Consider the following 26756-nt stretch of genomic DNA (forward strand, 5'->3'; position numbering starts at 1 on the left):
CGCCTATCGGAACTATATAGCTCAGAAGCCAACGGCTATAAATTATTAAAAAATATGAACTTCCAGCGCCAACTTATTTCCGGTGATTTAAAATCATTTATTATTTATATATATTATTTATCATGAAATTGAAATTTTTGTTGTCGATTTTTAACTTGCCGACAGTCGTATAAAATTTATCGACAAAATACTACAAGGGTTACAGATTTCCTATGAGATGGCGCCCCAAGGATCATCGTCGAGCGCAGAACATGCTCTATAGCGTTCTTTTTGCCGGCGTTCTAACGGTAGCGCCAGTCGCGCGCCTGGCGTCCTTGCGAAGGTTTCGTATTTTACTGTTTCTCCGTGCACGTTAGAAGAAAGTTCCGGATCGCGGTTCCGGTTCTCGCAACGGAAAAGAGTGAGGCACGTCTCGCAGGACGATAAACAGTCATCGGGCATCGCCATCAGCTGCTCTGTTGCTTTTATGATCTCGTAACCGGCCGTTAAGTATACGAACGAACGTGAGCGAGGAGAAACAATAACGGCGTCCGTCGACGCGTCTTCGAGGGGGTGAGTTTCTTACGCGCTTTTATCATACGTTTGTACATATTAATCCTCGTGCGCGCGAACGCGATTATTTCGCGAATATTCTAAATGCGAATGCGAATTTGAGAATGAAAAATGAGATTCAAAAAGTTCCTGCAATTTTGACGCAATCCGGATAATATCAAATATCGTGCCATTTTTTTTTTTTTGGGGGGATCTTGGGTCGTCGCGTTCCACGAAATAGAATGGTTCAAGCTCGGATTATTTCATTTCTACGCGTCTACCGCCAGCGAGGAAAGAGAGAGCGCGTCGGGGTGATTGTCAAAAATGCCGAGATGCATTGTTCGAAATCGTGCGGATGGCGGCTCCTCTTCGGCGTCACCTCTCGTGCTCGTCGAACGACACGTTCGGAATCGAACAATTTATTTTGCGAGGTCGAATCCACGTGATCCCGGCGATGCTGTTACATCGAATCGGATAGAAAGACGCGCGAATGAATGAATTAATCTCAAGGAGGCGATTAATAAACATTAACGTCACGATCTGCCCGAAAATTTTGCTTTTATTGATTAATTTCGAGTTAACGATGCGTTGTTTCTCAGTATAAAGTATTTTATGTATTATACATATAAGGTCTATTTACTTTAAGTGCGCTTTATTACACATTTTGCATTTTGGTATATATCTAGAATTAAATAAGTATATATATTGTATACCCAGAGAATTTAAAAAAAAAAAGCAAACTCAAAAAAGAGAATTATATAAGAAGCTGTAAAAAAACACATATACAAGAAGAAAAGAAGAAAATTTCTTCTTGCTAGGATGGGGCTTTAGTCGTTAGATTTATGTTCAAGTCAAAGAATAAAAGAACATATGTCCTATTGGCGACCTTTCCTTTTGGTTTCGAATTATGTTCTAGAAAATGAATAATAACATTATTGCCCTGGTCGCTTCGAACATTGTATTTCTGCAAAGTACGACGTAAGTAAAACTTATAAATTAAAATTTAAAATATAATAATAGAGATACAAAGAGAGCAATTGAAGAATGAAATCAATTGAAATGTAATTTTTTTTTTTATACGCGCATAATAATTTCTACTCGATTTTCTATTTATAAGCGCGATTACACTCATTTTTACTTGCTTTTCGGGATAAATAACTACTTGTAAAAAACGTATCTTCCGTTTGTCATAAACGGGGCAATGATCCTGCGAGGAGATATCCTTTAATTTAACGATGCAGCTAAAGAGGCTTAAATTTAATAGAATATCGATATCTTTTAAATATTGAATCTTATAAATAATATTCCCAAAGATAGCGATATCGCGATCTTGGCAAGAAATTTAAAAGGAAAAAAAGTCTGCTGTAAAATAATATAAAAATCACACACAATATAAACATTTAATATATATTTTCAAACATGAAGTTATTTATTGATAAGAATATATATAGGATAGAATCAAAACTGCAAATTTTGAGTTGAAAATTCAAGGATAAAAAAACTGCCACATTTTCATGAGACTGCTTTTTTTCGTGGAAGATGCATATATATTATGCATAGAAAGTTTTCTGCAGTAAGCCGAAGCGACGACAGTCTAGCGCCGTGGCTGCAATAGCCAGACGTAAACCGATCGATCGCGTGGCACCGGTCTATGAACTAGTAAATAGTCGGTGCATTCAATAGTAGTATATGCGTCTCTACATTTTGCGTCTTATACAATACCGTGTCTATTCGTTATTTGCATAATTTTATCACAAACTATTTCGTCGACTTTTACAGTATAGTTATTTCTTACATGTATTTAATATTTTATTTATATTTCGTGCCCTGTGCACATATTCAGTTTCATAGAAAACTTATTTTTCTATGAAACTGACGCACTGCCATCCGCGTTCTGGCTCTTACTAGCCCGCGATTATTAGAATTTGTGATGTCACTCGAGAGCCTAATTTCCTAAAATTGTTAGTTTACACCGGCTGAAAGATGGCGTTATTAATAATAGATATTTACATATAAGGCGAATGAGAACTGTCGGTGGTGTGGGGTCTGAATAGCGTACAGACTCGGGTTCGATTCCCGATACTATTTCGTCGACTTTTACAGTATAGTTATTTCTTACATGTATTTAATATTTCATTTATATCTAGTTTTATTATATCTAGTTTCTAAAACTTTTTTTACGTCTTGCAACGAGAGACGGTGTTATATATTTTTTTTCGCATTATATAAAATTTATATTAAAAATATAAGCGAACATAAAACTTTACTTGAATTGTCAGCTTTTTGAATATTTATTTCGCGATTTTAACGGACATTCACACAAATGTTCTCTTTCCGTAAATTCAATCGCGGTCCTTATGCATCACAACGATGGAGTGGTTCAACCAACTGCGGTAAATCAAATTAAATTTGGTTGATCCGGGGTAGCACGCTAAATCGTTTAAGCGAGCATGCTCTGCAGGGAGTCCGCGACATTTCGTAGATTGTTTGATGCACGCAAGATCATAAATCATTGCCGCTATACATTATGCATCTAATGCATTTATCGCGAGTAACTATTTTTGACGACTTGTCAAATGGAAAATAGAAAATAAATGTCACGTATTATAAAAACAATATAGATGACTATGTTAGAAAAATCTCTGCATAAAGGATTATTCTTAGAAAAGTTACGTTCGTGATGTTAATTTTTCTGTACGCGTTTCTACACAGTGTCATGTTCCAAGGTAAAAGGGATATCGATTTGCCATACAAGTTTAAATATCGGAATAAACAAGCCGGTTGACGGTCTCGGTAGAATACTCCACAGCACGTGAGCGAGAGAATCCTTGAAGGAGAGCGTTATAGAAAATCGTTAGTTTGAAAAATTTTTTTGTCCCAAATATATTGAGATAATATACTATTGGGAGAAATCTTGTAATATTTTAATGTCGATTTTACGTGATCTCAATACAATAATTCGACAATGTATATCAAAGTAAATTAGCATGAATCAAAATAGCGTACAAAGAAAATAATTTATCGTCCACTCTGTCATGTGTGTAACAAGTGACAACTGTTGAATAGCAATTGAACGTGATTAAAGTACTGAATATATCCCATACACAACACGGGCTTAAGTTGAAAATTCATCAAATGACTCTGCCATGTATCATAATATATTTTAATTCTTAAAATATTAATAAATTCCTTATTTAAATATTCTCGTTAAAGTTTCCGTGCGCTCGATGCCTTATTTAAAGCATGCTTTCTCCGTTCTCGATTACAGGAGTAGAGAATGAGTCAAGCGGATCAGAATCAGGACAAAAGCATGGACAAGAAGGAGATCGCCGAGGAAGAGAGGGAGAAAATGCTGAACGCCGAAAACACGAAGCACATCGGCGCCGCACCTGCTCCCGATCTCGAGTCCGAGGAACAGAAACCGAAGAAGAAGATACCGATCGGCGGCATCAAGATGCCCGGATTCTGCCGTACCAAGAGCAAGGAACCGTGCAAGGTATGGTGGCGCTATGTAATCTCTATGCTTCAATACACGCACAGCGAAAGGATCTATTTGAACGAAACAATACGATGAAATTACGAAATTTCCAGTTGCACATGCCTCGCATTTTTATGTCCTTTTCAAGATACGCACGTCACGTTTGTATTCCCCTTTAAATGCAGCAGGTGTAGAAAGCGCAGCATTAATGGATCTATTGTTCAGTGATTGTATCATCGTTTGCATCTGCATCATCGACGAGTAATCGCAATTGCCAGCGCATTTAGAATTTGCAAAGCGCTCATGAAAAGGTTACAAGAATGTCAGATAGTTGGCTCGTAGGCATTTAAATTACACGATGCGAAATTAAAAATACGGTGTCGAAGAATCTATATAAATGAGCCTTTACATTTTCGTCGAGGATACGAATATTTTGCAAGAAATATTTACGCAAACCGGTTAATCATTTATCGTGTAATTTACTCTGCTAAATTATCTTGCTAAGTAATCGACCCGCGAATTAATAACGGACTCGACATCATGCGTTTCCGCTTTTTGTCGTTATTGTTATTTGTGAAACGTCTAATCGATACCAGGTGCGACGCTTGACGCCACCAGCCACACGATGGATGAAAAAAATCGTTACGGGCCTACAAACACCCTTCATTGCGCGCGCCATGGGGTCTTCACTTTTTTTTTTTTTTTGAAGCGAATTACCTCATCGTCGCGAATGAAGCTCCATGGTGATATTGGAGAAAACAATCGATGATGATCGCGTCGAATGAGCTCTTTGCATAGTCGAAAATTTTCTACTTAAAATATTATAATTTGTGAAACTATTTTTTCACGCAAACGCGTATCTCTGTGCTTTGGAGAAAATACGATCGCATAATATTTTAAATAAGCAAATTACAGAGAGTGGCATAAAAAAACTTTATGAAACGAAGAGGATGTGACCGCTACCATAAGCTATAGAAAAATCGTGATAACGCATATATCTACGGGAAATGTATAGGATCGATTTGTTCTTCATTAATTTAAATACGAAAGTCTCGTATTAATAGAAAGTTCTCATACTCGAGAAAATGAATCTGTATTACTTGCTTTCATTGCGCACTTGTGTTTTTCTATCCACTATTTCTTTATTTTCACTATCAGTATTTCTTTACGTATGAAACAGCTGTATATAAATAGAGAGTGCAACCTTTCTTCGGATCGAGCAACATCTTATCGATGAGAGAAAACATTTACCGTCTTACACGAATAATTATTCTTACCGTAAAATATAAGATAAATATATCACTCGTAATGATAACGTAAATCAACGTCGTCGTTGAAAAGTAAGTCGAGCCAACATATTTTCGTGGTCGTTTTTTTATTTCTCTCTTTTCTTGTCTCCTCGTCGTTCTGAAACGACGATGACAAAGAAAAGCCGGCGCCCGGTGCCGTTGCACCCAACTGATTCTTCTGTAATTGACTTAATTCGCCTTATTAACCCGTCTAATTGGGAAAGAAAGTGTCGACTGTCACCTTGTGCTAGGAACCATTCTACCATCATTTCGGCTCTCTCGCCTCGCTTTGAGTTTCCTGCCTCTTTCGAAACGATCGCTATCGTCACCTTGTGATATTTTGTCATCTGAATAAATTTTTTGGAACTTTATTATACATTTCTCTTTTCTTTCACTTTTATCTTAACGGAAATAGTATTATAAATATTCTTCTTCTTTGTGTGTAAAATAAATGCGACAATAATAAATAAAGAAAAGAGGATTGCAGCAATATATCGTGGTTTAACAAATCGAATTAACAATTGAAAATTAGTTTTTGTCTCAAACATTGTTGCAATAACTACAATCATAATATTCATCTTACAAGAGTTTTTCAAATAATATTGATACATTTCTTTTTTATCTCCTCGATCCTCTTCGAAATGCTTAAGAACGCGAAAAAGTAACAGACACAAATTTTTACGTAATCTGTTGTGTCGAGTGAAAATATCTTTCTGTATCATTCGAGCATTTCTCTTGCACATTTCAAATACTTCACGATCTCAGATGCTTGAAACTGTTGCGCGTGTTTCTGATGTGACCATTACGGATCACCGGAATTTGCTGTAGCGTGAAACATCTGCCATGTTTGCCTAGAGCTATGTAGAGAAAATGTGGAAAATCAGGACGAGGAAGAAAGGCAATGTAACGAATTGTCGTTTTTTCCACAACTTGCAAAAAGATCTAGTATTTTACTTGAATTATTATTATATATCTACTTATTAATATATTTTATATTTTATCTGTTTTATCTTTTATTTACTCTCTCTCTCTCTCTCTCTCTCTCTTTTTGTATAACGCTATTTACGTATTATTTATTTGTTACTTCGGGAAAATTATTTTGTCTAATTGTAAATTAATTGAATAATCTAAATCAATATAATAGCTTAGTATATTAGGGTCTAAATAATAAATATCCACAAATAAATAAGATAAAACGGGCAAATGAGAGTCAACGCGCTGGATGAGGGGCGCCTAAAAATATATTATTCTTTGTAGGTGTAATTATTTATTAGACATCTTGGTCCCCCTGAATCTCGGACCATTTTCATTAATTTGACATAATATAAATAATGTCCAGGGCGTGTCGAGCGAGCTACACTTGTCAACGGTGACAATACTAATGATATTATTAATATTGTCACCGTTGATAAGTGCGGTTTGCTCGACACGCTCCGGACATTATTTATTACACCTAGGAAGAATAATATATTTTTGGCGACCATCATTCAGCGCGTTGGCTCTTATTTGCCCGTTTTATCTTATTTATTTGTGCAAATCAATATGTATTTCCAATAAAGTGATTGTGAGGCCGCGATAATTTCTACGTCACGATAATCAATCGTTCCAAACTCCCACATCTTAAATAATCTAAATAGAGAAAAGAAGCGGAAGTTAATCGTGGTCAAGCCATTGTGCAGTATCTCGCTGCGACATGCCGACCGGTCTTAACAATCAATCAATTGTACGGTATTCAATTTTCCCTCTATTGATAACGTAAAGACGGCGTGATAATACGTCCGGCGAGCTTTCTTTTAGTACGATTGACACGGGGAATGAGTTCTCGGCCGCGTAGAATCAAGGCGAATATTATTCAACACCCGGAAGCTGCGTCATCCTGACTGAATAGAATGTCGGTACATCTAAAACACGAGTCATTACCGAGAAAGCGCTCCCGGCGCCGTCGTACATAATGCCGAACGAGATTCTCAGTTCGCATCAGGAGGTGAAATCGACAAGAGCTTATTCTTGGAGAGGATACGGGAAAGGGTTTTGGGTACACAAAGGAGGCCGATGTTGCGCGGATGTTGAAGAAGCGAAAATATTATTCTTAATTCCTCGTAATTCTTATTCCGTCCTCCTTTCGCTTCCTCTCTTTTTTTGAACAGGCGCTCGTAAATTGCGGGGGGGGTTTGTTGTACAAATGCGGCTATAGCCGGGGGAGCAATTGATATACCGCTCGTCTTGTGGACACAGCTTTAAGCCATTACTATCTCTTCCCGGCGATGAATGAGAAACGACGAATAAAAGAAGGAAACAAAAGCTTCGTTGCTTGGATTGAGATTCGACACGTGTAAGACTCGTAAAAGAATTTTTAGGAGAGACATTTCGGATTAAGAACAATTGTCGTTTTATTCATTAACATTATTTTGTTACTTGCGCTTTGCTATAACTGTTTATGAAATTTGATTAAAAACTTCTGATGTTGAAATTAAAATCATTACACACCGATTACCTCGCACGTTAATACATAATCGTTTAATTCCCCTGTTTCCAGTGCAATCACAAATACATATGTGTGTTAATGCTTGGGCAATTTACATGCACATATAGAATTTATAAAAAACACATTTATATATATCAGGTCTACCGGAAAGTTTTGTCCGTTTTTGGAATAAAACAAAATACAAATTTTTATTACCGTCAATAAACTTTATTAAATAATGTAATTGCAATTATTATTAATGATTTCTTGCCAGCGTGAGGGCAATTTGTATATCCCATTTTCGAAAAATGTTTTATCTTTTGATACGAAAAATTGAACCAGTGCTTGTTTGATATCTTCTTCATTTTTGAATTTCTCGCCCCTCAAAAAATTTTGTAAGGACAAAAACAAATGATAGTCGGAGGGTGCTAAGTCCGGGGAATATGGTGGATGCGACAGAATTCCCCAGCCTAGTTCTGCAATTTTTTGACGAGTCCCCAAAGCAGCATGTGGCCTAGCATTATCATGATGCAGTATGATGTTCCTCCTATTGAACATCGCCGGCCTCTTTTCTTGGACTGCTGTATTTAAATTATCAAGTTGCTGACAATACTTCTCCGAATAATGGCAATTACATTATTTAATAAAGTTTATTGACGGTAATAAAAATTTGAAATTAAATATATTATTAAAGTAAATAATATATCGTTTTACGCGCGCTTGAAATGTATGGTTTTCTTAATCCATTCACTCAGGATTAACCTCGTTTTCGGGTATTCGAGAAGCTTAAAATAAAAGATCGAAATAAAAGCCCCGTTACACGCGATTATATTTTTTCAGAATAAAGTTTCAGAAAGATTCGAAGAGACTTATTACCTACCTACGAACGATTTCGTATAACGACCAGGTGCGTTCCCACGGTCGACCGATGCCCAGGTTTCGATTATATCGATTGAACTATCCATTCGCGTGACAATTTTGAGAGAGGAAACGAAAAGTATAGGATTAGGAAACCCGAAGTTGTCGTGTTTCACATAATTACTTTATATTACTAGTAACGATGCCCGGACTCGTGGCAAGTATTTATTATATTTTTACCATCTGTATTCTGAGTTACAACAGATAAAATTGAGTTAGCACCCGTGTTATAATTTCTTTTTTTTTTTTACCATTCGATTATTTCGATCGGGAAGCTTTAATTGTTTTAAAAACGTTCTCTTGTAAAATAGTATTATGACAGTATTTAAATAGTATTTTATTTTAATATTTATTAGTAAAATGTATATGTGTTATCAATAGAAAACTTAATATTATTCATTTTTTTTTTAATTATATACATTTGCTAAATATAAAACAACTAATACTGAGATTTGTTAATCAAACCATGCCATGAAAATGAATTAATTAATTATAGTGATTTAACGTTATTTTGTTCTTTATAAATGCGTATCAACCGTTTCTTTAAGCAACTTTTCTTTGTATAGCTTATAGACTTCATGCAGCCGTTTCAAAGTTAATGTTCGGATATGCTCTGTGAGTTTAATTAGCATTAAAGTGCAAGGTGCAAACATTAGTTTAATGTAATCACCTGACGCGCGGAAATCCTTTGCTCTATCATATTAGCTTATCTTATGTGCATGCGTGCATGCGTCACAGTTTGTGATTTTATTAGTCGACGCGATTCAACGGACGTTCATTTTATCGGCATGAATCTCATCGGAAGATTTAGAGGATATGTGAAAAACCCGCGGACTTTCTCGTCTCGCTTAATTAAATCGCATATTACAACCACACACTTTTCGCGTAATCACTTAATTCCACGTCGCGAAAAGCGTTCCTCACATTAATCCCGACGGTTGCAGCAACATATTTTGCCGCGAAACAACGGGAAGTGCAGGATATCATATCTCGTTACAATCAAATCGTATACTTTTGTGATTATTTCTTTAAAAGAAAACTAAAACGCAATTGGCAAAAAAATTGTTTAATGTTTTATAGCAACGAGGGAAGTGAGTGATTGGAATCGGATTAAGATAAGAAAAAATTTATATTCTCATTATATCTCGTCTTGAATTTTATCGTCTTAAATTTAATTATAGATCGTTTAAAGTGAGCTTTAATAAACCGAGTTAAGCCGACTAGAAGTAAAATATTGTGTTAATTTAAATTCTGATTCACATTTGACATGATAATTAACTAGTCTCTTGTTTTGTTAAATCCACGATTAATTAGAGATTAGTTCCTAGATTATGTTCGGAGTAATTTTCACGAGAGAATTTTTATTTATCTCTACATCTTAAAAAATATATGTATAAACGTAATAGCAATGTTCTTTTCGATATTAAAAATGGATGTATTGACTGTGTTTTGCGAAAGTTTGAATTATTGTTATTAATTATGAGATGCCTATGAACAATTTAGGATCCGGCCGTTTCTGCCATCTGCTTCCCTTTCATTCTTTCATTACGTTACCCGCCCTCGTTCCCGCTGTCGCCGACGCTTTCTCCCCCTCTTTTTTTTCTCCCCGGCACAGAACCGCTTTTTTGGGGGTCGAAACTCAGAGGCCAGAACCAGAATAACCGGAACCCCTACTACCTAAAGCTCACCACATGGTTGGTTATGACACGTAGGCTCGTATTCGTATCGATTCACGCATATCACACGCGTGCAACATTACGAGAAGCCAAGTAGTATGAAAGTTTTCGCGAAAACCGCAAGAAATGTCGGAAGAGTTGCTTGACATGTGTGAAGAGAGCATGAATCTCTCCATATCGGTGTAACTTCATCTATAAATACCACAATCTTGAATAAAATAACCAGCATGACACACAAGATAAAATTACAAGAAAATAAATTTTACCAGACAATATAATTGATAAAGTGTTGGTTTATAATCTAAAATAAATATTTTTTTGTATAATTTTGTAAATATTTTTTTGCATAATTTTGTAATTATGTAGAATTGCATTCATGTTAACACTTTTAACTCGCGAGAATAAAGTTCCAGAGGGAATCATACATAAAATAAATGAGAAAATATAAATATATATATCTCTCTCTCTCTTCCCTGTAAAATTTTTTCATAGATGTAAAACGGAAATCACGCATAATCAGATAAAAGAGTGAGAAACGTATGTATTCTTATTTGAATAATACACTCGACAAGTTTCTGTCGCCATGAAGTCGTGAGTGCCTCCCGGGGTGTTAATTATCTCGACGATTCATTAGAATTACGTCATTACGGACAGATGCGAATCTAGCGTACGCTTCGCGGCTGCGTTCCTTTCTTCTATGTCGTCCCCGCGTAACTCGCAATCAGATGTAACGAGCGCATTGCATCCGTCCGCGGCTCTGTTTATGCAAATGACAATGTGCCCTCTTTCTCTATCACCATCAGTAAGAGTAAACGATCATTCTACGTCCCGCTCGTTGAGATCATCTCTCTCTCTTTCCTTTCCTCGGCGTCTTCCTTTTCTCTCCCGATGATTCGCTACGTAAACAGCGACGATCCGGACAATGGCCTTTGTATAAATCGCTGTACTCTATCTCGCGGTCGATTGCGAAGGTCTTAATATACTCTAGCCGATCTATTGATCATAGACGAAAAAAACGCGATATAAAACGAGGACTGAGGATATCTCGTCCTTTTTTTGAAGCCTGAAAAATTTATTAACAAATTATTTATACGCGAAAAGAGTTGACAGGATTAATTATCGTGTGACGATAAATTTTCGTGACAAATAATGGCGTATTTTTAATTTAGAAATTTACTTTTTAAATTTACTTTATATTAAAAGATAATTTTTACAATTCCTTCTTACTCTAAATACGATTTATTTAGACTTGATGACAGGTAACATAATCGCCCATAACAGTGACATGAATACAATATACAGACATGCATAGCATGTAAATTTTGTCATTACTTGGACGGAAATTTTAAATCAACGTGCGTGACGATGATTGTTCGTACGGGTGTCGCTTTCGACAAAGACTTGCGAAGAAGTGGACGAAATGAAATTCTGAACTCTCGACAAGAGGGAAAAAAAGAGGAGAGAACTCGCGTCCTTTCGCGGCAACATGCGATTGCGTATTTATAGAACGTTCATGCTCGAGGGTGGCTTCCATGCGGCAACTGCGGGGAGGGCTGAGAGAGCCGGAGAAGGGTGAAAGTTGCGTCTGATATCGATTTCCGCCTGACAAAACCCACCACCGATAGGCGGTCGAGGCGCGAATCTCACCGGCGCGAGCACGCCGTTTCCATATTCACGAAATTCAATTTAAACGAATCTTATCTACTTAAGTGTAAATCTAATATAATCTATATTATCTCAGAAATCAGTTCAACTGTGCGAAATTTGATTTAACTTTTAAAGTGTCACTGCCGCGAGCGAATGACATTTCTAAAAAGAGAAACTCGAACGGTCCTTAGGCTTCTCAATAGAAATATCAATATCGTTGAGAATAAAATAAATGAAACATTAATATGACAGGTTAAAGCTCTCTTAAGATTTTACTTCTCGTAAATTTTTCGAAACGTTGGAACAGTTCTGCTGAAAATTGGATAAGTGATTGTCATTTATCTTTATTCTATTTTTAACTTAATACGGTAATAATTAAAATTTATTATACATTAATAATATATGAAAAGTTCTTTAAAGGCTGAAAATTTGCTATTCTTATGGATAATTAAACGACCAGAAATCTTTTTTTTTTTGCTTACAATGAAAAAGTTATTTATTCTTCGTTTTTTAACCTCAGATCATTTCTCTTAATTGGAGTATCTATTATATGAACGGAAAAAAAAGAATTCATTAATACCGTTTTTTAATACAAAGAAAAGATTATTTTTCTAGCAAGTATATTGAAATTAAAATTATTCTCACAAGTTGAAAATGGATATTCGATAAAACGCAAAGAGAATAAAATTGCAGCAATAATATCGTTTTCTTTTTTTCACCTTTTATTAACATTTTGTTTCTCCCGAGAACTATTCATCGCGCATGTTATCTGATACTCGTGTAAATATTGGAAAAAATTTACTGTTGAAATATTTATCGAGTATCTCAGACTTTTAATCACCGGTATACCAGGCGTTATAAATAATCCTCGAAGTTTGCCTTTCATAAAGCGATTAAAAGCGAATGCAAAGCTCCAGGCAACGATTAACGATAAAATTAATATATACGCACATGGTTTAGCCGCGCCTGTGTTCGACACGCAATATTTTTAAACGAAAAAACGGTATTGCGGACGCGTGTTTTGCCGCACGCAAGTGCGGCTTTGTGAATGGAAAATAATGTAGGTACATAAGCCGAGCGTATTTGTGAAATAATATGCTTACGCACTATACGAATCCCCATACAATGGGGATCGAGAAACGCCCCTAATACTCCGCGTACGCACGTACTGGATTCGTAAATAAGGCTTCTCTCGGCGCTTACACGTATTAAAATATTCCACGTAAATTCATCTCTGACATATTTTGGTCGAAGCATTGTGCGTAAATTATTCTTTTTTTTTAATTCCGCATTTCAAGTCAATAAGATACTTTCGAGCAAGGGTTATGATCTCCCAGTGGAAGAATACGAAATCGATGGATGGGATCGACGCAATCGTCCCAACTCTTGGCTCAGAGCATATATATGTCTTCAAAATGTAGAGAAAAAAAAGGCCATGGTATTCGGCTATCTACATATGAAGACATGATACGGCGACACCATATGGTACATGAGGCAAGAGACGGGATGGAACTAAACGAAGACGATCTCACCCTTCATCGTTATCGGGCAATCGATCGAAAATAATCGATTCAAGAACCGCTTGTCGGAGCGAAATCGAAATATAATATCACGCAAAGATGCGATTAATTATTCTAAAAATCGACGAATTAATTTACGTTTAATGTATTAAATACGCTCTCTATATGTGGGTTATTTGCGACACATGACAATGCTTTTACAGCATTTGAAAGCATTGTTACGAGTCATTTGGGTACTTAGCTTCCTCTTCAGGATAAACCTTCCAGGTACTAAGCCCTCTCATCAACGTCAAGGTGTACCTGTTGGGAGGGTTATATTATGTAATTTTGTATTTTTAATATAACATATAATTTTTATTTTATATGAGGGATTATACCTATATCCATTTTAACAAAGTGAATAATAAGTGAATAAATTTACAAATTAAAATTAAATATAAATATTCACGAAAAATATAAAATATTCGAGTAAATCAAATTTATAATATTTTCGTAAATATCAAATTTTCCGTTCAACGCACGTGTCCAAATGGCAGTTTACGTCGACTGTTACGCCTCGTGTTATTTGGAGAGCTTATGTATATAAGTTCGAAAATATTCTAAACATATGGACTCGACGAAGGGGGAGGGTACAGGCATTAATACAGCATCGCATTGTGTATTCGATCAAGCAGAGATGCATCTCGATAGTGCGATCAGTAGGTATCTATTGTACGATATTTTCGAATCCCTACGAGGGGTGAAAATCATGTCGAAATGGCATTAATCAAATCAGCTGTTATGAAGCGTCGAGGAAATATACGGGAATGGTACAGCAATATAAAATGAGGAACGGACGTCGGGAAATTTATACATTTCGCATTGCTCGCGTGAATAAAAGACAAGAAATGAATTTTTATAAATCGAAAAGAAAACTTTAATCTACGTTAAAACGAAGCGAGATTGAATACGTCATATAGAATTTGAAATGAATATTAAAAATATCTGTTCTTCACATATCTGTCAAATTTTAATGTAACAATTTGTCTTTACACACAGAAAAATATTATTCTAAGTATTCTAAATATTATTGCTAAGTAAAATGATTACTCAGTTTACTTTACTTCTTTTAAGTAACAGTTATCTTTAACAAAGAATATTTTCTTAATAATAGTCTTAAAATAGACTTGTCACAAATTTTAGAAATACTCATTATCATATACTCAAAAAAAGTAAATATTTTCTTTCGAAGAATATTATAAAATTTTATCGAAGAAAAGTCAGATATGGTTAATTTAATGTAAGAAAATTTAATAGATCAGAAAAATTTAATGTATTTCTTTCAATTATATAATTTAATATTCTTGATTGAAATATTAAATTTATTAGGATTCAGAATATATTTTGAATAAATTTGATGCTTATGATGAACTTATGATAGATTTGCGGATATATGAAATTATGAAATACTTGAAACAAGTAATATTTACTTGTATATAGTATGTACTTTTCTGTGTGTACGTTTGATCAAATTTATTTTTGATCAATCTCTGTATTAAGAAATATTAGTTCGAATTGATAAGAATTGAAATTTTAAGTAAAATATTTATCCTTCGAAGGCTTTTGATGATGAATATTACAATTAATACATAGTCACAATTTTATATATTTTTTATAATATCCTCATCTTACCGGTGGTGTTTCGTCGCACCATAAGAACGGTGATCTTCGTGAAATGCGAGATCGCGATACAATGAAATCGCAAGAAAAAGACCTAGGGTGCTATTAGATGCATCATATAATGCAATGCCGAATCCAGACTTTACAACCCAGCATCTGCTATAGTCTCTCCCTCCCGGCAACGCAGTCAACGGATACATAAGTCACTGCACCCGGCGTCTGCAGACGTACATAATGTACTTTGCAGATACTAGCTCGGTAGTAGAAACGAGGCATGAAGGAAAGTACCTAGACGTGGAAGAAGATTGAGAGAGAAAGAATATTCTCTGTCGAGAGGATGACTGTACAATATCGAAGAGGACAATGAGCCTCTCGAGAGACTGCAACGTGACGAAACTTGACAGAAAGTCAGGCACGTTTCAGAAACGCGCGTTCTCTTCAAAATCACGTCCTGTCATTTGATTTAACTACATACCACGCGATTTTAAATAGCTCTTCAAATGGATGTTGATGTCTTATGAAAGATTTCTTCGCATAGATATTATGCTACTACTTTCAGACATAAATTGCAAATTTGCTATATTATCAATATCATTATTAATATCTAATGAAGATAGCGTATTTTCTCTTTGATATGTATATAAAATGTATAAATTGTTATCTGTTCCAAAATATTTTTTTCAAATTTTTTTTGCTTTTCTTCGGAAAGTTTTATACAAAGTTTTATAATATCAACGCGGGAAATTAAGTAAAAGTGATAAATAAAATAGGAAAAATATGTATGGGATGCGCAATCATTCTAAAAATATTCATTTATCTCGGATGACAGATAGGCAGAAAAGGAAAAGGATGAATCTGGATAAAAAGATTACTAACATAAGAGAAGCTGATAATATGGCTGATCAGGAGAGTAGAACGGCTCCCCCTCCCCCTCCTCTCCCGTTGCGGAAAGATTACGAAAGTCGGTAGTCTCGCGATAACGACGCTTCGCATCGGGGATCTTCTGGTGTGAAACGGTAAATGTGCGATGTTAATGATTACTCGGTTTATTATGTGAGCGCAATTTCGACGTCATCCATACGGAGAACAGAAAAAAATTTTATTAAAAAGGATTAATTTTAAATTTATGTTAAATAGTCTCGTTAAAGGCGATCTATTTATGTGATTGATAACTAGAGTATTTTCCTACACATGATATACATTTCGGGATCCCGTTACTAGCTCGTAAGTCGACCTCGCGCCCTCATTCGCGAACCGGTGAATTCGACAGACCGGAAAATTGAGGCTTTCCTTCGCGCGGTGGTCACCCTCGCTTCCGGCGTGCCACCTGTGACACGAGAGAGGGATCGTCGGACAAAAGAGAAAAAAATACGGAAATTCGACGGTGCATTTTTCGTACGCGCTCATAAGCGTCCACTTAGCGCTAAATGCGGATCCGTTTAGCATTGCTTCGCGTCCAAGTGATAAACCTTAGAAGCAGACAGTCAGATATGAAGTTAAATGCAATGCTAACTGGAGCTCCGTTGCTAAATGGACTGTCGGATGTTTTTTTTTATTTTTATTTTTTTAATTTTTAAATCGCATTTAATGTAAATTACAAATAAGAAAATTCTCTATTTAATAATGATAGATTAACGACTTAATTTTATCATAAAATCATAAAACGCGGTAATCATCATCATATCCATCACATGAAATGCATATGTTTTACTTACTACCGGATAAAAAATGCATAAAGACATGACGAGACGATGAGTCTGCTCGTGCAGAAATAATTCATGCGGATCCGTTTAGCATTGCTTCGCGTCCAAGTGATAAACCTTAGAAGCAGACAGTCAGATATGGAGTTAAATGCAATGCTAACTGGACTACGTTGCTAAATGGACTGTCGGATGTTTTTTTTTATTTTTATTTTTTTAATTTTTAAATCGCATTTAATGTAAATTACAAATAAGAAAATTCTCTATTTAATAATGATAGATTAACGACTTAATTTTATCATAAATAATATTTACGCGGTAATCATCATCATATCCATCACATGAAATGCATATGTTTTACTTACTACCGGATAAAAAATGCATAAAGACATGACGAGACGATGAGTCTGCTCGTGCAGAAATAATTCATATCGAGTAGCCGTTACAAAGTAGATACAATTTCCCAGAAATGGCAGCGAGTTATTCTTCGCGTGCAAAACTAAAACCATAATATAAAAGAACCACCTTTCTCGTGCGGCGCCACAATGGGGCGACTTTATCCGTTATGTGTCGTAGTGAAGGATACCATTCGCAAACACGACAACGAGTCTATCATTGAAGGATCTTGACACAATATACATATATATAATTCGCAATATTGCAAACCTTATATAACAATTATTCCGTTTTTATATTATTAAGTATGCTAGAATTTCAATCTCGTTAAAGCAAAACATCCTATATTAAAAAAGAAAATTAAAATTACAGTTTCTGCGACGTTGCTACTTAACAAAATAGTTGCAACATATAATAAATCTACGAAACATGAGGAATAAAAAGTAAAACGGTTTAAATCTTGAAATCCGTTTCAATATACAGAGTAACTATTTTCTCGGAACGGAACATTCTTGTTGAAAATCACATTCCAAGCATGAAACCGAGTAAATAAACTCAATGAGTGTTTGGTTTAGTCAAGAAGGCATTGATGACATATTTATATTGCATGTCATACCATGTGTTTTCAAGCCAAAAAATGTCAACCGGAAATAGATGTATTTTAAAATATTTGTATGAATGTGTTTATGTATGGATGCGCGTTAGTTTTCTTGTGTCAATGTTATTCGCGATCATATTATATCAGGTCTACCGGAAAGTTCTGTCCGTTTTTGGAATAAAACAAAATACAAATTTTTATTACCTTCAATAAACTTTATTAAATAATGTAATTGCCATTATTCGGAGAAGTATTGTCAGCAACTGGATAATTTAAATACAGCAGTCCAAGAAAAGAGGCCGGCGATGTTCAATAGGAAGAACATCATACTGCATCATGATAATGCCAGGCCACATGCTGCTTTGGATACTCGTCAAAAAATTGCAGAACTAGGCTGGAAAATTCTGTCGCATCCACCATATTCCCCGGACTTAGCACCCACCGACTATCACTTGTTTTTGTCCTTACAAAATTTTTTGAGGGGCAAAAAATTCAAAAATGAAGAAGATATCAAACAAGCACTGGTTCAATTTTTCGCATCAAAAGATAAAACATTTTTCGAAAAAGGGATATACAAATTGCCCTCACGCTGGCAAGAAATCATTAATAATAATGGCAATTACACTATTTAATAAAGTTTATTGACGGTAATAAAAATTTGTATTTTGTTTTATTCCAAAAACGGACAGAACTTTCCGGTAGACCTAATATATCAATATGGATTTGAGGTTTAAATCTCTTTATCGTCTTAACTTCAGCTTGCTCATTTTATAGCTTTATCGGCTGTTGTGATTTGTTTGTTACATAGAATATCTTTCAACAACCGCAATCTTCAACATTCTTAGGATTTTAATTACTAAGAATGTGATAAAAAATATAAATTTATGGAACAATGATAAACTGTACAATCGATTGCAACAAATGCTTATTATTAAACGCATCCTGCGAGACACAGTCACGGTGCGCGACCTTGCAATATCCGTTGCGTGAAATTTATTTATAGAAATTTGGGTGCGGGATCCCGGATGACAAGGGAAATACGCATACGTGAACGTGAAAGCGGTCAGGCGTTGCTATGCGCTTTTTAATAGAAGGAAATATATGTTCCACATCTTTAACTTCGATCACATTTATTAGCGTCAGCACGCTCAGTCTTTAAAAAAAAAAAGCGATGTTATTTCTAAAAATATGTTATTTGCAGCTTTTTTATCCCAGATCTTTAATTATCTTTTATTCACAAAAACTGGACGTTTCTTCTAAAAAACTGTAGTCTTAAATAATTTTTTTATACGCAGTCAGATACAGAAAATAATATTGAAAACTTATAAATGGAGTGAATGAATCATTCGCTGTCTGCATAGCAGATGTCAGGCGAGATTATCATAATAGATACATGTAACGCTTATTAATTATATTGATCGTTAGAGGAAAACGAAATCCGTAGGCCCCTCAACATCGTATGAGTAGGCGTTGCGCACGTGCGTGTACACACTTTACTGATGCGGTAGACGGCCGAGCCACGCGACTGCACTTGAAAACATTCGAGGTCCAAATATAGTAGCACATATGCACCGACGAGTTTATAGCGAGAGATTGATGCCTCAAATAATCGATGTACGGAATTAAGGGATTTAGAAGAGAGATCTTCAAGAAGCGAAGACCATTTCACTTAAATTAGTACCGAGATAACAGAGCGAATTAATATCTCGAAGCGTTGTAAATCATAACAGAATTTTTCGCGTCTCTCTTCGACTTGTTTTAAATAAAATTGTATAATTAATTGAAATTTAATAACCGCGAAGTATTTTATACTATTCTTGAATTACAGAAACTTTAAGTGTGATATACATATGTGTAAAAAATATTTTTAATTTTAAATCGACAATATGTCTGTATCTTTCTCTACAACTTATTAATTTAATCCACTCTTTAAAAGGGCAAATAATAATTTATAATTCTTACCCTTGTCGCTTCGCGATTCGTACTTAAAATAATAAATGATCGTTCATCTATAATAGCAGTTTGAAGCATGACGCTGCCCTGAGACAGCTGGCCTCGAAGTGTAGTAGAAGAGACAGAGCATCGCTACAAGTTATCGCCTTGAACGCATTCAAGTCTTAAGATTTCAAGACGCACAGGGGTGGCGTTACTCTAAAAATAATAATCTGTTGCGTTTTTTTTTCTGAGAGTGGAAGAGAGAGAGAGAGAGAGAGAGCGAGACAGAAAAAGAGTCTGAGCTCCAGAGAGGACTCCGGACAAACGTCTGGCGACAGCGACAACCGTGCATCGTCATCCGGTCGCTATCGTTTCTTTGTCCTGTCGAAATTGACCTTGATTTCACTGCATGCGCTCCTCATCGTTTTGAAATCGAACGATTACCTTGACTTTCAACTCTTTGACTTTAAAGCTCGGAGTCTAAAAAAAATGTCGTGTGTAGTAGTTAAATATATGTTCTTTATAACTAAACTCTATATTTATTTATTTCTTTTTCCAAAAGATGAATTCGTTATACTTATCACACTTTAAATACAGGATAAATACAGAAAATATAGCTGAGTAGAATAGAACTGCTATTAAAAACTACTATAAAACGATGATTTGTTTCTTTTAGTTATACTTCCTGTTTTCACTGACTGTTTTTTCTTTCTCCATAGAAAAATAAACCAAGAGGCAGCTGAAAGAAATATAGTTAATATAGTCACATCTCACAATACTTTAAATACGAAGATGTGGATATATTGATATATGATTAAAAAGAATCGATTTCTTGATATTTTGAACGCGTAACTATTTAATTTGTTTGATCGGTTTCAGGACGACGAAACGAAACCGACAGAGTCCACAGATGCGGAATCAGCCCCCGTGGTGACAAAGGAGAGCGAGCAGAATACCGCGGAAAAACCTACCACACCTGGCAAAGATTCTAAGGAGAAAGAAGGACGAAAAGGAATTCTGGATGCTATTCGAATACCTTTGGTATCGTCCGTTTTCTCCAAAAAGAAGAAAGTAAGTGTCCGTCGCGAAAAAATATCTTATATTTTATCAGAGAGTATTTTCATAAATCTTTAAAGAAAGATTTATTAAAATATTTGGAAGTTTAATTAGTTTTAGATAGGAACTCAATAATATCTAGAGAGAAAGAGAACCAATTATAAAGAATAAAAGAAAGTATAAAAGAAAAAAAAAGTTTATACATAAATTAGATAGAGATAAATATAGAGACGTGTAGTGTGTGTGTGTGTGTGTGTATGTGTGGTATTAATTATATATTATTAAAATAATAAGATATATTAAAATAATTAAAATTGTAAATTAAAATAAATATTGAAATAATTATCTCATCTATATGCTTCTCTAAGTTATTATAATTGTATTTTCCTTTACAAGGAAGCTGACGCTGAATTAGGACCGATTGGCGCCGCGGGATTAGCGAGCGTTGAGACTCTCGATGACGGTGCTGCCGATAAGAATACTATCGCCAACGAAGATGGTATGGAAACCGTACGTCTCGACGGAGAGGATGGAGCTGTCAGTGCCGAACCACCGAAGCATCCCCTGGTGGTTTGCATATCGACGCTCAGAAGGCACATGGTTTTGTCAGGTAAAAAAAAAGGATAGATAGATTTTATTGCAACATATATTCTCGACATATATTCAATATATTAATCGTATTACTTGAAATTGTGACGATAGTGGTGATCCTACTGATCCTGCTCAGCGTTATCATCATCGTTGGCATTGCCTGCGCCGGACCTAGGAGAATGATGCACACTCAGCCTTTGAAGGACGGCAAATACGTCGAGGCGGTGACATCGTGCGGATTTTTGCAGGGCATTTTGGAGGACGGCGCCTATGCGTTCCGCGGTATTCCCTACGCAATGCCGCCGGTCGGCAACCGTCGCTGGCAATCGCCCGAATCCTTGAGCCGTATCGAGCATTGCTGGAACGGCACTTATCTGGCGCACAACTCCTCCGAGAACTGCTGGCAGCGTGAGCCAGCAGGTCGTAGCACATACGGCGCGGAAGATTGCCTCTATCTCGATGTGTTTACTCCGGCAGTCCGCTACGGCTCTCCATTGCCCGTGGTTGTTATGATCGGCGCCGAGACATTGAGCGGTGGTTCACCCGGAGTAATGCAACCCTCAGCCAAGCTAGCGCGCGTTCGCGACATGGTGTTCGTGCGGCCAAACTTCCGGTAGGATATATTCCACGTATATTTTTCCATCAAAAAAATTTTTTTTTTTTTTTTTATGAAAATATTCTTAAGGATTTCACATCACAACATACATTTTAATAAAATAATATAGTTTTTAATAGTGTGAATTTTATTCGATTTAGTTCATAGTTAATACGAGCCTCAAGACGATTAAAAGAATACTTCTAATTAAATCACAAAGATGCTCATTTTTACATTTGTTAAATTTTTAGTTTGGGAGTTTTCGGATTCTTGGCAGCCGAGCCTCTCACCAGAGCCACTCATCCCCCGACCTCAGGTAACTACGGATTGTCGGATATCATAGCGGCACTTCAGTGGGTGCAATTGAATATCGAACATTTTGGCGGCAATAAAACGTCCGTCACTCTTTGGGGACATCGGGCAGGCGGCACTCTAGTGACGACGCTAATCGGCTCCCGCCGTGCCAAAAACCTCTTCTCGAAGATATGGATATCCAGCGGTAGCGCAATTTTTCCGGGCAAAGAATTAAACAGATCCGAAACTATGAGCAAAAACTTTCTTGAAACGATTCGATGTAGCGACGCCAATTGTTTAAGAAGCAAAAGCGCCGTGGAACTTATGGACGCCGTACCAGAGATGTGGTATATGGGTAATGTGAACTTGCCTGAAACAAGAGAAACCGAAATCTATAAGGATAAAAGACACGAGTGGCTCGTTCTGGACGGTACTATTCTTCAAGAACACGTCGGTCATATCCTGGTGCAGGACAAACATTTGGTAAAAGTAGTGATGGGTACTACCGCGCACTCTGGTACACCACCGCGATTTTTATCGCCGAACATTACCCTTAATGCAACACAAGTGGAGAAATACGTACGAGAATCCCTGCTCGGAACTTTGAGCTTGGCGGAGGAAGCTCTCAAGTAAGCGATCATAATATTATGATTAAAAATCGCGATTTAAAATCTCTGTTTATTTATTTAGAGCGATAAATATTTTAATTCTTCAATTTTTATAAAACAATAAATTGCGTCACAATTAAATCACGTTATATGTACTCTATCTTCCAGACGCTACAACGCCACATTGAAAGGACTGGTTACAATGATTTCCGACATTCGTGTAGTCTGTCCGTTGCTGACAGTTGCCAGGATGAGGACCGATATACCGTTTTACGTAGCCACTCAACCTCGCCGTGGATACTTGGCCGATCCCGATAGCGATGCTGCGGCCATTCTAGGGACTTATGCCGCTGTCACACCTGAAGAAAAGAGACATGTATCAGCTATGCAACAATTATTCAATCATTACGTGTGGCATGGCGAGGTCGCGCAAGCTGATCCATCGGGCGCGAAACGAGTCCTAGTTGTTGGTCAAGATACGCTGCTCGAACAAGATTATCCTAATTGCGATTTCTGGATAAAGAAAAATATAGTACCTTTGTACGGTCGAGTCGATTGAAAAGATTCTCATCGCTGTGTAGTCTCCGTGTTAAGATCTGAAAGCTTGTTTCCCGAATGTAAACGCGCGCATGTTGAATTTTCCGGGGACAAGATTCTCTCACGGCACAGATATGTACTTTGACTACTTAAATAGATCGATACGATAAGTGTTCTATGAGATTACGCGGATTAACGATTAAACTTAATGATCATGCCTTTGTGGTGCGACGTATAATAGTAGTACCTGTCGAAACATGACAATTAATTAATATAAAAGCTAAAATATAAAATAGCAATTAAAAAAAAAGAAATTTATATGTAGATATTTGTGTATGCCGACGTATGAATTCGTTCTCAGTGCTAAAGAAATAACGGTAATATTTTACAAAATGTTTAGCGATGAGAAATGAATATTGTTCGTTATATCCGTGATCCGAGATACGTGCGTTCGACCACAAGGCACGTGGATTATTATGTATGTGTATAAATGTGAATCAAATTGTAATATATTGAGTATAAGAACAGAGAAGAGTGTGACGAAGAAGACGTGCAGAGAAACTACAAACATGTAGCTTAAGAAAAGGGAAAAAGATTGATAATGACATATTATACAATGATATTCTTGCAAGATGTGTAAGACCAACAAATGGGTGCGAAAAGGTAGAATGGTAAAACAAGAAGTAGCATATACCTTCAGCCTTACAAGATGTTTGGATCAATTGTATTTTGAAGAAAACTTTCTGAAATTTGAATGGAGGACTGACACATTTTGATACAATCAAGAATTTAATCGAAAACTTTGCATGTAATAATAAAATGCAAAGTATCTTATTCTTTGTATGCCTCTTCGTATCCAACTCTCGTAGATAACATAAAATAACCTTGAAAAGTGTAACAATGTAAAGTTGTGAATGTAGATTATCGGCATATTATCGCAGGAACGACTTTGCATCTTTATGCATAATGGACCATGCTCTTTTGCGCATGCTATAAAAAATATTTTTAGGTCAGAAGTGTCTGTTTAGGAAGAAACATAGTACGGGGCACATATGCATTTTATCGCGTTTGTGGAAGCAAGCTTATCTCTAACCTTTTTTATTAACAGCTTTTTATACGAAATTTTTATTATGGATATTTTTTATATGCATAATACTTAGTTCGAGGAAAATATAGTTCCTTTGTATAACAAAGGACCTGCAGAGACTGAATGCATATAGAGTATTCAGCTATCCAGTTAAGAAATCCTCAAAGAGACTTTCTATCTTATTCAGACTGAAGCTGCCAAATTTGATATTTTTTATATCGTATATTATCTACTTGGATAATAAAGGTTTTTTACTATATAGAGAATATTTGGACCCAACGCATGCCTCATGTATGCGATCGATAATTTTTCTGCACGCCTCTCTTCCGTAAACGCGATTCATGTTCCAAAAATGACAAGTGATCTTGATAATTTTTTTTAATTAAAAGATCACTCATATACGATTATGTATTATGACTATATTACTCAATGTGTTATTAAGTCATTTAATTTATTTTCACACTAATATATGTGATAAAGTAGCATTTACTCAAAAAACCCCTGCATAAGTTGTTTTATTTTATATATAGATAGATTAGATCATATATAATTAATTAATATTTTGTATTTCATATTACACACATGCAAACAGAGAACAACAGTATCGGTGATAAACGCCCGTAATGACATATATACTGACTGAATCAATTCAAGTAACTCAGAATAAAGTTTCGAAAGAATATTGCTAGTATATTTTTATTTATACGTGGGTATAAGATAAATATATATATATTAAATAAAAATCTCCTAAATATATCTGGCAACGAAACCATATAATAACAAGCGTTGTATTCCGTAATAAAATAAAGAAAAAAAGAAAAAAAAATTTCTCAGAATATAGAATGTGCATAGAATTTTATAGATATTTTGGATATTTGAACCGCTTCTTGCTCTGCCCGTAATTCTTTGTACGCAATTGTACAGGATCTGTTATCTGTTCGAGCAAATAATTTATGTACTGTCAGATATACATTATGTATTCTCATAGGATGTGACATTATACGCGCTTCGCCCATGGCTAAATAGTATCTATGCGCAAAATTAATCTTGATGGCTTTATACTCTTGAATGTTAGCAAAATGAACTGAATTAAATTGTGTGCTCCATCTTTACAAAATCTTTATATAAATGCTCGTATATTTCATATTCTATATTCTTTTTATTGGCTTCATTCGCGGACAAACTACAAATGATATACGTAGACGTAGATCGTTAATATTTGCAAATCTAAATTCTTGATTTTCGATGTATTTTCTCGATTATTCTTTTCTCAATTTTTGAATATTTTCAATTTGAAATATCATATATAATGCACATTTTTCTCGTATGTTTTATTTCTTTAGTAATTTTTGAGAGGATGGCAGTCTGTCGCCGTAAGATAAACATACAATTATTCTTAAATGGACTTATCGCATTAATTACAATGTAAAATGATAGAATTCAATCATATATATATATATATATATGATTTTAATTCGTCATCGATACATAGCAGATTCGTCGATTTATTTGTATGCGGCAGTATTTTTATATATTGTGAATTAATTTTAAGTATAGAGCGCAAAGTTTTTATTTTTATGTATGTATTGTCAGGGCCTCGTACTATCGAGAAACATATATGTGGAAAAAATGTTATCAAGACTGATTTGAATCTTGTACGTATTTGCATTTTTGGAAAAAAACATCTATTTGAATATATAAGCCGCCGCATCGAGGCTATTTGCACATCATTGTATTAATGCAATGTGCATTTGATATTCTGATCGTATTTTTCTTCATATCAATCACGCTGTAATACAATTTTATACTGTATCCACGGTACCGTCAATAAAGTCATATATAAAACAGTATTTAATCATATTAAAATGTATAAAACACTACTATAACAAATCTAGAATAATTGGTCCTGTCTTAAATCTAAATCTTTATGATATTGGATTTAAATAAATGTAAAAAGATTAGTGTGTGTGTGTGTGTGTTCTTTGATCATAAATATATACACAAATATATATATAAATTTAATCATTATAAAACACTACTATAACAAATCTAGAATAATTGGTCCTGTCTTAAATCTAAATCTTTATGATATTGGATTTAAATAAATTAAATAAATTTAGTGTGTGTGTGTGTGTGTTCTTTGATCATAAATATATACACAAATATATATATATATA

General features: G+C 35.3%; 1 protein-coding gene across 1 annotated transcript; it reads left to right on the forward strand.

Annotated features, from left to right (window-relative positions):
* Positions 1 to 297: 297 nt before the first annotated feature.
* LOC115237421 (neurotactin) lies at positions 298 to 26439 on the forward strand. Its single transcript, XM_029810433.1, has 7 exons — positions 298 to 552; positions 3800 to 4027; positions 20691 to 20882; positions 21264 to 21477; positions 21570 to 22071; positions 22305 to 22976; positions 23124 to 26439. Exons 2-7 carry the CDS (start codon positions 3809 to 3811, stop codon positions 23512 to 23514), a joined length of 2190 nt encoding a protein of 729 aa, XP_029666293.1. The 5' UTR covers positions 298 to 552; positions 3800 to 3808; the 3' UTR covers positions 23515 to 26439.
* The last annotated feature ends 317 nt before the right edge of the window (positions 26440 to 26756 follow it).

This window comes from Formica exsecta, unplaced genomic scaffold (assembly GCF_003651465.1).
Source record: "Formica exsecta isolate Colony F162 unplaced genomic scaffold, ASM365146v1 scaffold295, whole genome shotgun sequence".
NCBI lineage: Eukaryota > Metazoa > Arthropoda > Insecta > Hymenoptera > Formicidae > Formica > Formica exsecta.